The 17,232-nt window shown below is 41.5% G+C and overlaps 1 protein-coding gene across 1 annotated transcript; it reads right to left on the bottom strand.

The window, feature by feature from the left end:
* Window positions 1–1,980: 1,980 nt before the first annotated feature.
* On the bottom strand, window positions 1,981–13,840 carry LOC146651031 (uncharacterized). The gene is made up of 7 exons (XM_085384660.1): window positions 12,512–13,840; window positions 12,056–12,123; window positions 11,525–11,753; window positions 5,451–7,438; window positions 5,032–5,250; window positions 3,264–3,404; window positions 1,981–3,021 (listed from the first exon to the last, which is right to left on the bottom strand). Exons 1-6 carry the CDS (start codon window positions 12,855–12,857, stop codon window positions 3,300–3,302), a joined length of 2,955 nt encoding a protein of 984 aa, XP_085240786.1. The 5' UTR covers window positions 12,858–13,840; the 3' UTR covers window positions 1,981–3,021; window positions 3,264–3,299.
* Between the last annotated feature and the right edge of the window lie 3,392 nt (window positions 13,841–17,232).

Consider the following 17,232-nt stretch of genomic DNA (forward strand, 5'->3'; position numbering starts at 1 on the left):
ACGAATAAATTCTTTACAAATCCTACCATGTGGATTCATGGATTTTTTTTTTTTTCACATTCTGTCTCTCACAGTTGAAGTGTACCTCTGGTGCAAATTACTGACCTCTGTCATCATTTTAGGTGGGGGAACTTGCACAATCGGTGGCTGACTAAATACTTTTTTGCCCCACTGTATGTGAGGGTGGTGCAGGACATGTATGAGGACAGCAAGACAGCAGTGAAGTGATAGATGGGTTCAAGGTGGAGTTGGAATTAGACCATGGATCGGCTCTAAGCTTTTTCTTGTTTGCGGGATGCTGAGTTGTAATGTTCAGATTTACATCATGGATGAGCGGGACTGCTCGGTTTGAGCAATTTGGAGACAAAGTTAGAGAGACAGGGCTTTGGTATGGTAAACATGCTGGACAAAAGGATCCTGAATATGGAGGTGCCAGGCAGGAGGAAAAGAGGAAAGCCACAGAGAAGATTGTGGTTGTAACCATGTCTGTAGACTGTGTTTCAAATGGATGTTGCTAATGAGAATATTCAAATTCTAACAGCTTTACACATTTTCTTGTTTTAGCAGCATAGATGATCTACGTTGGAGCTTGGTGGAGTACAAGCATGTGTGAATCCGCATCTACAAGAGCCTAAACTGGCAGACCAACATAGGAGGTTGTATGCCAAAAAAAGACGGACAAGTTCGGAGATTATTCAGTGTACTTTATGTACGCTGCTGGGGGAGAAGCATCCGAACTGGTGATAGCAGTAGACTGTGTGAAATGATTAGGAAGGCTGGGTCTATAACTGGGCCCAGCTTGGGCATGTTTGAAACTGTGGTGGAGAGGTCACTGAGCAAACTGTTATCATCCATCCATCTATAATGAATGGCCACCCTCTGCAACATTACGCACAAGAACATCATTTCAGCTGCTTTAACAAATCAATTTTTCAAAATTTCTTTTGAAAAATTTCCAGAGGAAAAAATCCTATAGAGTCAAATTACTTATAATTTGCAGTATAGTAGTGGAAAAGTACAGACTAATGTAATATATATCACATAATCAAGATCAGTTATCGATGCATATATGCATTCTGAAAACTGTGCAATGTCAGATCTTCTGATTGAAACACTGAGGAGGATCAAAATAACATTTTTTAAAACCCAAATAATTATGAAAATTTTAAGAGAGAGACAGGAAAGCTGGGCCTGGATTTTTCCCCTTTTTAAAAAGTGACACCTACTGTTACACATGGAGACTTATTTATAGCCAAGTCAAAATTTAAAATGAGTGACTCAAACTTCTAAGTGGAACTTTTGTACTTAAATTGAAATGTGGACTTCTGGAGAGTAATCTTTTATCTTTCTCGGTGGTGGAAACAATCCATCCATCCATCCACCTTCATCCGCTTTGTCCGGGGCCGGGTCGCGGGGGCAGCAGCCTAAGCAGCTGCCGGGTGGAAACAAGCTTCCTTAATTATAATTACCAAATATTTACCAAAAGGACTGAAACTAAAATGACAAATTCCAATTAGTACCTTGTAGTTCGAGTGCCTCTGCCAACCAGTTAGGTTGCAGGTTAGATGAAGCTCTGTCCAGAGTCATATGCAGTGAAGAAATATAACCGGTGAGCATAAAAAGTAATAAATTCATTATACAACTAATGTGAAATATGGTCACAATCTCTCCTTGTTTTTGAGTTATTGTGGAACAATGGCAAATGAAATTCCCTCGAGAGATATGAGGAACTATGTCCCTTATGCAAAAATACAGACAAGCACAAAGCTACACCATTTTCTAGATGCTAACTAAATCTTCAACAAAAAAAGTCCCCTTGAATTTTAAGGTCAAGTTTCCTGCTTAGATTTTGGCATGAAACTGTACCAGGTATACAGTTTTGAATCTTTTGTCACCATTTGCACTTACAAAAGCGTATTATATCAGATATATATATATATATATACTTAAATTGGAATAAAAGGATACAAAAGGCAAAAATTTATTCAGTCTTTACAGATAGCGAGACAGCTCATTTATTTCTAAAATCAATCTGTGAAACATAGACATCTCTGTATGTGCACACATTGCATTTACTCAGTAGAATTTGAAGTAGAACAAGATGAGCATCTTAGCTTGGATTTAAGTGGAGGAAACAATCAATAAAACATCTGTAATGACAGTTGTGTTGATTACTAGTTCAGAAATTCACATTAAAAACGAGACACTTTCCCTTTTCTTTTTTTTTTTTTAAAGTGGCAGCCTTAGAAAAGATGAAGGGACGGGTGTGTGTGTGGGGTGGGGTGGGGTGGGGTGGGGGAGGAGACTACAAATGGCCTGGAAATACACATGCAGCGGTTTCACCACACCCAGCACCCCCCACCCTCGGGTCAAACCACAGGCTCCGGGACTAGGTGAAGATTAGCAGATCAATACAAAAGGAGGGAAAGACTAGTGAAGTCATTTAAAAGTTTTCACACCAAAAGACAAAAGACCCACTGAAACACCTCAAGGAAAGGCTCACTCCTAAATCCCACCTCCACCTTCAAGTATTCCCTTCAGCACTTGCACCACTTCAAGTATTCCCGCTCTGAACTCCAAACCATCGATTTCAGTACTACTTCTTAGGTTTACAACATAAGCTATGATATAAGTGCACTCCAAATGTAATCTATACATAGAAAAATAAAGATGACATTAAGTAGAAGTAATAGTTATAACAATCACTTTATATTTCAATATTGTACACAAAAGTGATGTTAAATCACTTTATAACGTGGCATCACATTCCCCGCCCCCTGAGTGTAATGTTCAAGTTTAAACTTCTGTATGTACGGAAAAGCAAACAGGAACAGCAACCTTGGTTTGGTTATTTAAATAACATTAGCAATCATTGGCAACGGCAATGATTAGAAGCTCGAGTAATTATGCCTTTCCACAGGCCGTTGTGCTTGTGTGTGGTGGATGCATTATGTACACGCTGCAGATCGATCATGTGACTCTGGCCTGTTCCCTGGCGTTGAGACACAGACAGCCATCATCCTGGAAAATAAACACGAGTGTTAAGAAACAGACGAGACACTGAAGAAAAATCAATGCAGGTATTGAGCAGATGATCATACTGAACTGTAAGGATATTGATAGCCCCCCCCTCCGCGAGCAGTGTGAAGAGCAAAGGACAACTAAACATTCATCTTCCCCACTCATCAATCACATCAGGCAGCACTATGAAAGATGACTGACTGATGTGTAGCTCAGTTTTCTAAGGCGTCGCTTCCACTCACCTTAGTCTCAGTGCATGAGCAGGTCCTCCAGCTTCCTCATGAACCAGCAGCAATGCAACTCCGGCATTTATACAACTTGGGGTCATGGGTGCGGATGTGATTCCGTACATTCCTTAGTCGAAAGAACGTCTTACTGCAGAGCTGCAGCAGAGGGGAACAGAAAGTGTTAATAACAAAGAAATAACTGGAAAAGAGCTGCGATGCTGCAATTTAACAAAACTCCCAAGTGCCTCAATGCCACCCAAAAAGCAGGAAAGACTTTGTTAGACAAGAACTACACCTATGGCAACTGAGTCATTGTGGCCACTGCCTTTTTGATACGTTTATGTGCGCATTGCTGGTGACTAGATAACACTTCCACCAAATTTGAGAAAGAAATAGCTCTGAGCTACAAAAAGAATGATCCAACTTCAAAGTGCCTTTATTCCGCAGCCGTTCACTGGTAACAATCGAAACATGCGCTGTTATAAAGAGGAGAATTGTAAGTTTCACGTGTTTGTAGGATTACAGCAGCGGCTACAGTTTCTCCAGACATGCTTTCAGAAGTATGGGATGAGTTAGACTCGCCTCAACTTGACTCAGTTTCAATTACAATCAAGTACCATCGTTAAATCAACCCAGTCAAAAGTCCTGTGATGTCATTTGTACGCAACACGAACACCACAACAAAAGAGGACTTCGAGGCAATGGTATAGCTGCTGCTCGGTCTGTGGGTTTTTGTCAGACTCTGGGACCACAGTGTTGTTCTTTGAGCAGCTCTCTCCCTCGTTGCTGTGTTTGAAAAATGGTGGTTTTGATTTTTGCAAAGAGATGCTATCATGACTCATTGAGTAACGGCACTGGCCAGCCATGGCATGCTCTCTGTTGATGTCACATTTTGGATAGCCTCGAATCACTTGGAACCCCTGAGGAGTATGTACTAAAAAAAAAAAAAAAAAAAAAAAAAAAAAAAAAAAAGGAAGGTACTGTGACCCAATGGAAAACCCTGAAAGCTGTGTTGAGCTGTGCCGAACAGACCTGAGTAGGTACTAGTGTAAAGGCCTAACTGAGCACTTGTGAACATGTCCATTACTTTGATTCTTTTTGACTCACCTTATAGTTCAAGAAAACGCTGTTCAAACCAAAAACTGTAGAAAACTGTTGACCAACCATTTAATTTCTCATCATGGGCATATTTGGTGCTAAAATTACTGTCAGCCTATATAAAGTCATCCATTTTTCTTTTCGTTTGCAATTAAAACTAAAATGAGGTCAAGTAAACTAATATGAAGCCCTGTTTCATCCAGACAGAATGGTTTCATGTTTGTTGTAAGGTTTTTAAGAACAACACTTCTGGTCTCTCAAACTTCGCTACATCTTCTGACCAAAGTCGCCACCAGTGCAAGTTTAAAAATAAAGGCTGTGCTTGGCCTATTAGAAAGAAAGCTAGAAGTAACAGACCTTGTGTTTTTGTCTAAATGCCACATGAAAAAGTATCACCTCAATGCTTTCTAACACCCTGAGCAGAGCAGCAGGAGAAAAAGATCTTAGACACAAGGTAGTACTGTCCCAAAGATGCAGTGAAAGGTCACTAAAGCCCCTTTTCTGTTAGTACCACCTCGGATCGACTTGGCATGGTTCGCCACGGTTTTCGGTGTTTTCCCATTGGGTTATAGTACCCGGTACTTTTTCTTTTAGTATCTGCTCATCTGCGGTTCTAAGTGAGCCGAGCAGGTACTAAAACATGATGTTGTCAGAAAAACTAATATTTGAATTCCTTGGTGCTTACCAGACATGGCCAGTGCTTGCCCTCGATGTGCCTAAGGCGATGCATAATTAGGGCATCACAATCCTTGTAGGAGGCTGAGCACTGCAGACAGGCGTGGGCTGCTTTGGGAACTTTAGGGGCCTGACTACGAGGCCCTCTGAGCTGCTTTAGTCGTGCCCGACGTACAGCATCCAGCATGGCACAGCTCCTACTGCTCAGAGCAAGGAGCTTACCTTGTTGCTAGAGAAAAATAAAATAAAATTATTAGTTAATGAGTTTTATTCACATTTTTAGATAGAAATGATTAAATGCTTTTAAAAGATTAGGCGCCACAGGCGATGCATCAAACAAAGACTGTACAGTTATAAAATTAGATATAAAAGCAAGCATGAGATCATAATCGTCACTATAGTTTGCTACTTAGTATTTTTTTTTTTTACCTTTGGCATGGTCCCTGCAGGTTTTGACCTAGCACACCTGGCTAGAGGTAAAGTGTTTCGAGGGTTGGGCCTGGGTCTACGGCCCTTAACTTGGGTCACTTTCCTCTCCTCTCTCTCCCTCTTCACCACCGGCAGGATGGGTGGCCCTCTGGCTCTCAGAGTCCTGTGGGGTAACTCTTCTGCTTCAAATTTCTCTCCAACTTGTGACACAGAGCGTGTTAAGCAGATATCAACACTCTCCTCCTCTTTCTTCAGTCCGGACATGGGCCCCCCTGCTGGCCGGCAGAAGCTAAACAGAAAGCCAGAGTCCAGTAACTTGATGGGGGGCTTGCTCTGGCGTTTACCCAGGTCTGGTGAGGGAGGATCAGGGAAAGCTCCAACTGGCACAGGTTCTGCTGGTTCCTCTTTGATGACTTTATAAAGAGGGTGGTCGTAGATGGACGGTGGAGGTGCTTGCTCTGAAAACTGGAGCCCATCAGGTTTATTTTCCTTCACTTTTGGTCTAGTGTCCATGGTCCCTCTTAGCCCCTGGCTTCCCACCTTTCTTCCCTCTTCTCTGGCATTACACCTCACCTTCTTCGCCTCCTTCGTGGAGCCCCGTCTGAGTTTAGCCTTTGCTGCAGGACGGCTGCTGTTGTATCGCAGTGTTCTGACTGTCTCAACAGTGACCTTATTTCTAGCCTGTATCTTCTGTGAAGGTAAAGATTTGTGGGGTGTGTGGCCGCAGTAATTGTTTGATGAAAATCGGAGACCTGAGAGAGCGTATTCAGCTGGTTCTGATTTGATCCTGACTTTGTTTCTGACTAGCTTTTTATTCGAGCCACGTCGCAGAGGCTGCTGAGAATGAAGGTGGGAACCGTCACCCTTCCTTACGGATTGTCTCAGTTGCCTCCCCCCAAAGGCAACCCTGGATATAGGCTGGAACATGTCAGGTAACACCCCTTTACTTCGCATGCTCCTGTCACTGGGAGGAACACGCTTCCGAGTGGTTTTTGGCCTCTTAGCTGTAATCTTCTCTGTGCTAGCTGCTGCAGCAGGTTTGGTCTTCGCAGGCTTATGGAGGAGGTGAGTGTTAACAGGGTTGCAGAGGGGAAACGCCAGAGTCACATCCCCATATGATAGTCCTGGGGACGGTGAACGGGGTTTCCGGCGCTTGGTGAGTGAATAGTTGTTGGCCTTCAGCTTTCTTAGTCGCTTCTTTTGTCTCCAGCCAATAAGATCTTCTGGTCTGGGGAGGAGAGAAGTCCTTTGTAACCCCAGAACATTCATCAACTTGTACTTTTCCTGTGCTCTGGCATAATCCTCTTCATCCTCGCCAACCTCCTCAACTTCCTGCTTAACCCTCACAGGGCTGCACACCATGCCAGGTCTCAATCTAGAAGAGCAGGAAAGCTGGGAGATGGGATGAGATTTTTTGTTTTTTTGAGAGGTCTCCGACATTGGCAGCAATCTCTGAACCTGCTTGGCAGCTCCAGGAGTGGAGCGGAGCAGACGGGTGTTCGATGGGGATACGGGTGAGTAACTCTGTGACTGTGGGGTAGATGTGGAATTTCGAGGTGTGGAGGCCTTTTTTGAAGAGGGCGATTTAAAGTCCATGAGCTTCATCCTGTGTGAGGGACTTAGAGGGTGGCCGTTTTGGGATTTTGGCATTCTGCGTAAATTGCGGCTGGGACTTCCTTCAAAAGACTCGTCTGATGCATCCAGTGTTAGACTGAAGGCAGCGTTCACATTGTTCTCTAATCCCAAAACCCTTTTCCTTTTGCTTTCCCTCTGGTGGTGATGACGCTCACGGCACGAACCAGCATAGGCTGAGTTTGGATGAAGTTGCTGTTCCTGCTCTTTAATGAGGGCAGAGCAGGCTTCCACTGCAAGCCACATGCCCAGGTGGCGGGCCATGGCAATGACTTCAGGTAGATCCTCACGGCGAACACACAGAGTGGAGGAATAGGAGAAATCCAGCAGAGAGAGAAGGCTGTCCTCACTGAAACCTGGGGGGTTAAAAGGAGCCTTTAATTAGATCACTGGTCAATCAGAGGGTGAGAAGAGGGAGATGAAAGCAATTTGGTGTAAACAGAAGATCAGAGGGAGAGCACTCCAAGAGGGAGCAAAGTGTAAACATGACAGTTGAAACAAGACGACAAATTAACAACTCCTTTAATCATGGACACTTCTGCTCTCATGTAAGAACACACATCAAAGATAAGTAAACGATAACACAGACAACAGCCAAATCCCATTTTAAGGACCAGATTCTCTAAGGCTACGTCCACACGTACACGGGTATTTTTGAAAACGGAGATTTTCCGTTTTAGTTTTAAAAAAAATAATCCTGTCCACACGTAAATGCAGAATGAAGGAAAACGCTGCTAGGAACATGCCAAAGCAACAGGTGGTGATATATTCCTAACCGTGTAGAAATGTTGGCCAATCAGAAGTCTAGAAACCTCGGCGGGAAAAAGTAAACAAAGCTGGGGCATAGAAGCAGAACCGCGTGGTATGTGTGGAGGGACAGTAACTGTGTGTGTATATGTAAGCATTTAAACACTGCAGAGAGTACAATTAACAGTATTGTAGAAATTCATTTCACCGAAACAATAACGTGGCACACAGTGTGACGTCAAAAAATGCGCACACCTTTGACGCTGCGTTTTCTCCGTTTTTCTCGTCCACACGTAAATGCAAAAACGGAGTTTTCAAAATATCCACCCTGGCCGGAGTTTTTAAAAATCTCTGTTTTCAGTGACCGAAAACGCCGTTTACGTGTGGACGAAAGGTGGAAACGCATAGAAAAATCTGCGTTTTCAAAAATACCCGGGTACGTGTGGACGTAGCCTAAGTCTGAATTTTTAGAGTGATTACGTCTTTACAAAATGCCAAATGTCATCACAAAGACCTCTGAATCAGCTGGATGATATGATTACATCTTAAGTTTCCTTCACACTATTGTTTGAGCAATGATAAGACGTTAATTTTCTTACCTAATGTCAGGAGTTCGCATTATTTGCATTCAGTCTCTTAATAAATGTGTATTCATTAAAATCTGTGTAATAAATCACTCAGAATTATAAATGACTCTACTGTTTGTTCTAACCTGGAATTATTGTCAACAGGGCAATAAAGGGACAATGTTGACTGCAGTTTATTAAGTTTATTACTGACTGGAGCTGCAACATTGTATTTAGCATTTGCTTGAAAGACAGTCAGTGTTCTGATTACTAAATAATGACTGGCGAGCAAAAGTCTGCTGGTACAATCTTCTCAAATGGGTGCATTAATTTTCATGAAAATGAATAAAAAAATCTTTTAGATTTTGGACAATAAGTCATGTAAAAAAAGAGGAAAAATGAACAATGGGAAAGTTGTCTAGAGCACACAAATTATAATGGACATTTTTTAGCATTATCTGATGTTTTAAAGGGAAAAAGAAACATTTAATTTAGTAATGTGGAGATTTATGGATGATGGAAATAAGGGTTGGGCTATCCTAAAATTGAAACAAAATATACAGTCTGCAGCTCGACCATATCACAAGCTAGAAGTATTTACGCCATTTCTTAATGCCAGCATTCAAAAGTGAGGCAAAAATCTGGGAGATGTGACGAGTTCAGACAAACACGCACTTTTCTGAGAGCCTTTCTTGGAAATCATTCATTGTGCTGCAGTCAAAACGGTCTCAGATTGGTAGTTATCCTGTTCATTTATTTAATAGTTAAGTCCAAACCCTAATTATACTTAGTGCTCCATAAACCTGATCATTTGCTGCACGAAGGAGGAGTGAAAGTGCCACAAATTTGTTTTTGGATGCAGCTCCTGTTATGTAACTGCCAATACTCTCAAGCCCCTTCATGCTCACAGTTCTCCCTTTCAAGTATTACTGGGGACAGTTTCAGCAACCATCATTTTGAAATAAGTGGTATAATGGCTAAAACTTAACACTCAAAGGGAACAAGTCTGTTTTCTCTTTTATCTCCAAGCCATCCTTAACAAAAGTACCTTGTTACTTATGCTCACATGAATAGCTTTGAAACACGAGTTTAAGTTTTGTCTCTTAATGGTGGAACAACATTCAGGAATCTCTTAAATTAGACAAATATTTTATCACAGTTGATCTTATACAAGCATGTAGCTTTTGAATTTTTGTATACGTTTATATTAGAGATGGCACGATACCACTTTTTTTATGTCCGATACCGATATCATAAATTTGGATATCGGCCAATACCAATATGAATCCGATATAGTGTGTTTTTTAATAAATAAAACTGTTTTTTTAATATTTTGCTGCATTTTGTATAAGTTCAAACTCAAGTTTAAAAAAAATAAAACACTAAAGCTATTCTCTTATACCTGTATGCAAAACATACACTGCACCCAAAATATTTCATAGTTCAGCAAAACTGATCAATCTAATAAACTTAAACCTAGTCTATCCTCCCAATTCTGGTATTTTAAAGAGTAAGCAACCTAACTAACAGGGTTCCAAACTCCCAGCAAAAAAAAAAAAAAATAAAAATAGGGAACCACCCCTCACCTTATGATGCTTAATCAACGTAATCAACTTTAATTTGATGCAGTGTGAAAAAAAATGCACAGAAATAAATTATTTTTCAAGAATAATTAAATAGATTCAACATCTTTCTTCAACAGAACTGCAGACTGCACAGATGGTACCTTCCCAAAAGAAAAAGTACTATAGCTTACTAGGGTATATTAGACTTAATAGTTACTATATACAGTAATGGACTTCTATACATTTTACATCAGATTAAAACTTTGGGCGTAAGATTCAGATAATTATTTATTAAAAGCTAGACATTTTAAATGAGAATAAGAAAGAAAAGTATGTCTTTGTGCCCCCTTTTCCCCGTTCATGCCCTATCGGCCCCATTGGCTAAACTTTGCTAGATCCGCCCCTGCACAGTTACCAGCTGTCAGCTATGTAGAAAAAGATCCTGGTTTAGAAAGTAATATTAAATAAATTCTAACAACAGCTTATCAAGCTTAAATGTGCTGCTGTTGTTCAGCTGCTGGTTTCCTCTTTCTGGCGCGAAGTTAACGATAAACAAACAAGAGAGACAGACTCGCGACAGAAAAGCCGATCAGCTGATCATTAATCAGTTTCATCATTGAAGTAGCAGCAAGAAGAGGCAGTCGCTCCATATATCGGTTGTTAAGCTTAACACTGGAATGCTTTACAAACACTCAGAGATGAACTTACACACTTGCTTTACTTCTCTCGGGGATAACTTTCTCGGAGATGAAATGCCGGTTTGGACGCGAGGCTACAAATACTCAACCAGACCGCCGACAGGTCTTGCACGCCACAGCCGCTCTATCACGTGACGCATTTTGCTCCGATGTGCTAAGATTATGAGCCGAGTTACGCCATGACCCAAGTTTTGTGAGGTGCTTTTTTGATATTTAATGGATCGGATTACCTTTTTTAATTCTCTCCGATATCGGATCCAGTAATTTAGGTCAGTATCGGATCGATACCTTATATCGGATCGGTCCATCTCTAGTTTATATATAGTAAAATTTTTTCTTTTTTTTTTTTTTAAACAGTAGTGGACTTTATCTATCCAAAAGGGGCAAGGCAGAGGTTGTTTCAAAAAGTGCTTTTCTATGTAAAGAGAATAGATTAAACATATATAATACACATATAATGTGTACTGTACGCTCACCCCCAACCAGTCAAGGCCCTCTCTAACCTAGTTCCGCAAGAGCGATCTTGTTAAAAGGGAGTCTTTCCTTTCCACTGTCGCCAAGTGCTTGCTCATAGAACGTCATCCGATTTTTTCTCTGTGTGACTGTAGGGTTTTTACCTTAAAGTATACAATGCCTTGAGGCGACTGCTGTTGTGATCTGGTGCTATATTAATTAAATTGAACTAAACAATTTTTCAGGCATTTAGACCAGAAATATTCACACTGAAGTTTTGACACCTGTGGGGGCAGAGTGACTGATGTGAGGAGAAGGATCAGGCTCGGTAAGGTATTTTGGTCTGCCTTCAACCACCTACCCAAAAAAACAGCTCAAGTAGAGAGATGTGGCACCCAGGTGTCCACTCTTACCTGTGAGATCTATGTCTGCCTTCATGCTCGAGTCCATTTCCGTGAAGATCTCCTGAAAGTGATCACTGACGGCTGCCAGGACGGCTCTGTGCGCTAAGAAGGAACGCCCGCTCGTCCGCAGGGTAATGTCACAGAACAGGCCTGCCTCACGCTGACTCCTCAGCTTGCTCAGCATGTCGGAGCTGTGTGACACTACTGTCTTTGTGACACATCCTCTGCCACCCGGCTCCTACGAGGCACAGACAAAAACGAAAAAGACAGATCGAAATACTTTATTATGGGAGTATGCTGTGTGTGTGTGTGTGTGTGTGTGTGTGTGTGTGTGTGTGTGTGTGTGTGTGAGAAAGCACTTCCAGGAGACAAGCGTGAGAGTAAGTGGGAATGAGTTAGAAGGTGTGAATTAAAATGTGTGAGATGCCGAAAAAGAAGGCCGTCTCCATAAAAATGAAGAGGCGCTTAAAGTTTGATGAGAAGAAACAAGGCTCCGGGATAGCGTTTGCTGTCAGTTCATCAACTCCAGTGTACACTCACCTCCGATTTCTTGTTGTGCTGACACTCTGGACAGCTGAGGACAAAGTCTCTGATCTCAAAGTACATCCCTGTGAAGAAAGCAGTTGTTCAAACATCAGAACATGAGGTAACAAAAGACAGGAAAGATTTTGGGCTGGATCGGGCTAATCGTTTTAAAGGTGTCACAACTGTCTCGACACTTGGTAATGCCTCACCAAAAAGAACAGCAAGGGGTGTGATTAACACCTATTGTTCATGTCTGAATAAGTCTCACAACCTTTGACTGATTCAACCACTTGTGCATATGCGAGTCTGTTTCAAGTATCCCTACACTTACAATTGGAATGCTTAAATCTCTGCTAGTGTATAGATAACATCATTAGTAGGCAGTTATAAGATTAATATGCATTTGTAGCAGTCTACACATGACTCGCATGCTTTACCAAGACACTTAGAAGACAAAAGTGATGTTCATACCTTCCCACCAGTAGTTTTCAGCCACGCATTTGTACGTCTCTTCCAGTGAGAGGTGGCGTTGGCCCGGTCGCCTTATGTGGAAAGTGGAGATTGCCTCATGTCTTCGGTCCTCATTCAAAACCTCCCGGTAGTTGATGAAGCCCCTTTCCAGTTTCTTTCGATACAGCAGCCCGTCTATCACCTCAAAGTTGGGGGACCACCGTGCGGTGGACCCACGCCCACTCGAGCACCCCGCTGACTCCTTCTGCCGGGATTGCTTTCTATCTCCATCCGACCAGGGCTTGGACGGGCAACATGTCTCTGCGTTTTCGTATTGGGCGTTGGTGTGAGAACAGTCACAAGCCATTTTTTCTTTAAAAAAAATGAGGATTTATTTTCCAATAAAAAGATACAACTTTGTAGTCTCAGAAGGACTACCCCCACCACCACCTTTCTGGATCGCCCTCTTACGAAACTTTACCCAACGACCTGAAACGAAGTCCACGTGGATGAGGCGATAAAGGACGACAGAGGCACGAAAACACGCAGTTGAAAAGTCTGACACAATGTAGTGCACCACACAGAGTAAATTCTCAATAACTAGCGCCTCTCATTGTGGCTTGAAAAGCAGAAGAAAAGTCAGACGGGAATCAGCCGCATTTCCCTGCCCCTGCTTTGTATCCTTGCTGTCAATGAGAGCATCACTTCTCTCTATCCAAACATCCCTAATATGCAATAGTTACACTTCCTCCTTGGGACACGTTTGGTCAAATTTCTTAGCAATTTCTCGGTTTCGACTGTCGGGCAACCAGGTTCTTTTTTAATATCCCTCCAAATGTTGATAATAACCCAGGAGAGTATCGCGCCAACAACGCCAAGCCAAGTGATGTAAAGTCACCACAACGACCGCGTAAACAGGCTTCACCGTCAACCCCTCGCCGGCAGTCCGTCTTCCATCTGTCTCAGAGGTCGGGAGTGGCCTCCGGGGGTGGATGACGGCGGGCAGCCTCACCTCTGGCGTTAACTTGTGATTTCTTTTCGCCAACTCGAGTCGGAAGCAACATGATGACGCAGCTATCAGCTCAGCATCGCGACTTGGACGACCTAAAAGCGAGGCTGGTCGCCCCGACCAGCTCGAAAATGTTGCAATAATCACCGCCGGACCCCTTCAAAAGCGAGCCAACAAGCTCCAGTCAGACACCCGACATAGTTCACCCCCCTTCAGCCGCCACAACGCCGCTCTAGTAGTCAAATAGTCCAATTTTTCAAACTCGTAACCTTCTGTTTGTTGCTAATCAGCAGACTAACCGAGCGAAGGGCTCCCCGCCTTCACACAAAGGCTATTAGCAGAAGCTTTAAAGAGCTTCGCCCGAGCCAATTGCGATTGGCTGCTGCGGCTGTCACTCAAACAGCCAGTTTTCTTCCATTTGCAGTAAGCTAGGTTGTTCGCTCACGATTCCAGTGTACCAGTATTTGCTTCACTTGCTGCAAACACAAGTGAAACACGATATAGCCAGTGTGTCGTATCCATTAACGGAATACACACTGTTTCATGTGGCGACTGTTCAATATTTCCCTCCCCAGAATAAGTTACAGCTACAACAGATTTACTCACATTTCAAAACGTTAGCCACATTTCATCACCTCAGTGTCTGTTACAAATATTGTATCCGCATATTAATTTTGTAAACGTTTGGGTTACATTTCCAGACTTTAATAACATTTAAAAATTAAATAACAATAAAATACATCAACCAGGCCCATGTCCAAAACATGTTTATTACTAAATTTTGATGACAACATCAACAATGACAAAGGCAACAGAAAAAGGCGGCTATTTCCTTAAAAATGTAAATCATAATCATGGAAAGGTGATGAAATAATGTAGATTTTAGGAGAAAAAAAAACAACATCAACTTTTTTCATAAGGCAAAAACTGATGATTAATTCTTTCTTTTTTTAAAAAAAAATAAGGCTGGATTACACTTCTGAAAAGATGTCCACATGCCCTTACCAGATGAATTTACAGTTGGGTCCATAAATTGTTGTGGCAAGTTTTAGTGAACTAGTTTCATCCCTGTACAGTTTGTGCAGACTTACAATTTTAATTCAGCTGGGTTTACAATCAGAATCAGAATCAGAATACTTTATTGATCCCTGGGGGGAAATTATTTTTTTGTTACAGTGCTCCATTATAAACCAACATAAACCAACACTAACAAGACAGACAATACGCTAACTAAGAATAGTACAATATATATATATATATATATATATATATATATATATATATATATATATATATATATATATATATATATATATATATAAGTCACTCATTAATAAATAGCTGGAAAAGAAAAATGTGTAGTTGTAGCAGTAACCAGTGTGTTAAGTGGATGCGTTGTACAGGGAGATGGCCACAGGCAGGAAAGATTTCCTGTGTCGTTCAGTGGTGCTTTTCGGTAATCTCAGTCTCTCACTGAACGAGCTCCTGTGACTGACCAACATGTCATGGAGTGGGTGGGAGGTGTTATCCAACATTGTCTTTATCTTGGACAGCATCCGCCTCTCCGACACCACCTTGAGGGAGTCCAGCTCCATCCCCACAACATTACTGGCCTTACGGATTAGTTTATTGAGTCTGTTGGCATCTGCTACCCTCAGCCTGCTCCCCAAGCATGCAACAGCATAGAGGATCGCACTGGCCACAACAGACTCATAGAAAATCCTCAGCATTTTCTGGCAGATGTTGAAGGACCTCAGCCGCCTCAAAAAATAGAGACGACTCTGGCCCTTCCTGTAAAGTGCTGTGGTGTTTTTAGCCCAGTCCAGTTTATTGTCAATGTGTACTCCAAGGTATTTATAGTCCTCCACAATGTCAACACTGACCCCCTGGATTGAAACAGGGGTCAAGTGTTTCCTGGTCTTCCTGAAGTCCACTATCAAGGATTATATCAAGGATTTTGCATTAAATGTTTAGGAATTTTTATACACGTTTTTATGTTTATTTTCAGAGGCCCAAATGGACAAAATAGTAAAGCTTTAAATATAATGATTGTTTTTAATACTTGGATGAAAATAATTTGGAATCACCCTTATGAAGTCTAGAATCATCACCGAATGGTATAAGTTTCTTTTCGTCAGATGCTCTGCCTTCAGTTTAGTCTACAGTACCGGTAACTAGAAATCATGCTCAGATGATTGGTTTGGTCATTGAACAATATGTCCTTTCTTTTACTTTGCGTTGGGTCTTTATCCATTAGCACTGTGAAGCATTTTTCAGTCAGTTTTGCAAAACATGGCTGAATCTGAGCACAGAGTACAGCCCAGTACACTTCAGAATTCACCCTGGCACTTCTATCAGCAGTGACATAATGAGTAAGAACTGCTGACCTGGTTCCACTGACCACTATACACACCCATACCATAGCACTTTCTCACCACGCTCCATACATTTCTCTTCTCGTCAATCTGGTACAGTCTAATCTTGCTGACATCTGTCTAAAGATTTTTTTCCAGCACTCTTTTATATGTTTCTGACAAAGTCTAAACCTAAACTCTCTGTATTTCCATTCATGAAGGCGTCTCTTGATTGTTGACCTTGACAGTGGTATGCCTGAATCCTTGAGAGTCTTCTCGACTTGATTAGATGTTGTGAAAAAAATTTTTCCATTCCAGCGAACACATTTTTTTCATTCCACACTTTAGTTCTCTTCTGTGGTATTCCAGGACATTTGGTGCTGCTAAGTTAGCCAGTACATTCCTCCTGTTGATTTGGCCACCCCTAAAGGTTTTGCTGTCTCTCCGATAGGTTTATTTTGTTTGTTTAGCCTAATGATGGCCTCCCTCATATGCACTGACATTCCTTTGGGCCTCATGATTAGAATTACAGAGAAAAAAATCAACTTCAGATATTAAATCTTCATTTGGCATGAAATTAATGACGGAACAGCAAGTGTTCAACTACTTTTCAGCCTCTGAAAATGGGAGACTGTGTATAAAAACGACTTTATGAAAACCTCTTACAGCTAAGCTGTAAAGTCTGTCATGTCTACTTCTACTCTGGCGAGACGTCTTTGTCCACAGCACATGACTCCACAAAGACATGTCTTTGCTTATATTTTGACAATTTGTAGTTTTGCACTGAGGTTTTACAGACAGAAAATGTTTATTCCAATCATTCAGGTAAAATTTGTACAATATCCGATTATAGAGCCATGCACTGTGAAAACCAGCAGTTGCAAAAATGACCTGCAGATTCCAGTGTTACATTTTGGCTCTTGACATGTTTTGCAGTCTGCTGCTGGGCGGATCTTTCCAAGGTTTGGGTCCCACTTGGCAGTAGTTAGAATTTAAGCCACTTGTTGATGATTTTCTTTACAATGTGCTGCTATTAGCATTACAGGTGAATCTTTAACAAGTACACACAAATTCCACGTTGTCACATACTGTACTCTTTTGTCATTACTCTTTTTGATAAAGACAATCAACCTATTACTGTTACTTTCAATATGGTTGTCAACTTTGGTAAAAAGGCATATTTTTTAAAAACAAAAATAACTAGACTTATTTATAAATTATCTTGGTGTTAAATTCTGAATGTTTGATTGTTTCGATCATGACCTTAAAAGTCAGAAATTACTATGAAGCTTTTTTATAATGCATATACACTTTTAAAAAAGCTGTCAACATGAGTCCAACATGTCTTGGGTGTTTTAGCCAAATCTCCTGGATGAACT

Source organism: Rhamphochromis longiceps, linkage group LG16 (assembly GCF_057381845.1).
Source record: "Rhamphochromis longiceps isolate RC_006_pf linkage group LG16, R_longiceps_female_GT1.1, whole genome shotgun sequence".
Lineage (NCBI taxonomy): Eukaryota > Metazoa > Chordata > Actinopteri > Cichliformes > Cichlidae > Rhamphochromis > Rhamphochromis longiceps.

What these genes read in the sequence shown, in the direction of transcription:
- LOC146651031 (XM_085384660.1), bottom strand. Translation starts at nt 12,857, where the DNA reads ATGGCTTGTGACTGTTCTCACACCAACGCCCAATACGAAAACGCAGAG. An exon ending in TGAAAACTACTGGTGGGAAG is followed by an intron (nt 12,124 to 12,511) that starts GTATGAACATCA and finishes CTTTCTTCACAG; the next exon opens with GGATGTACTTTGAGATCAGA. An exon ending in AGCACAACAAGAAATCGGAG is followed by an intron (nt 11,754 to 12,055) that starts GTGAGTGTACAC and finishes TGTGCCTCGTAG; the next exon opens with GAGCCGGGTGGCAGAGGATG.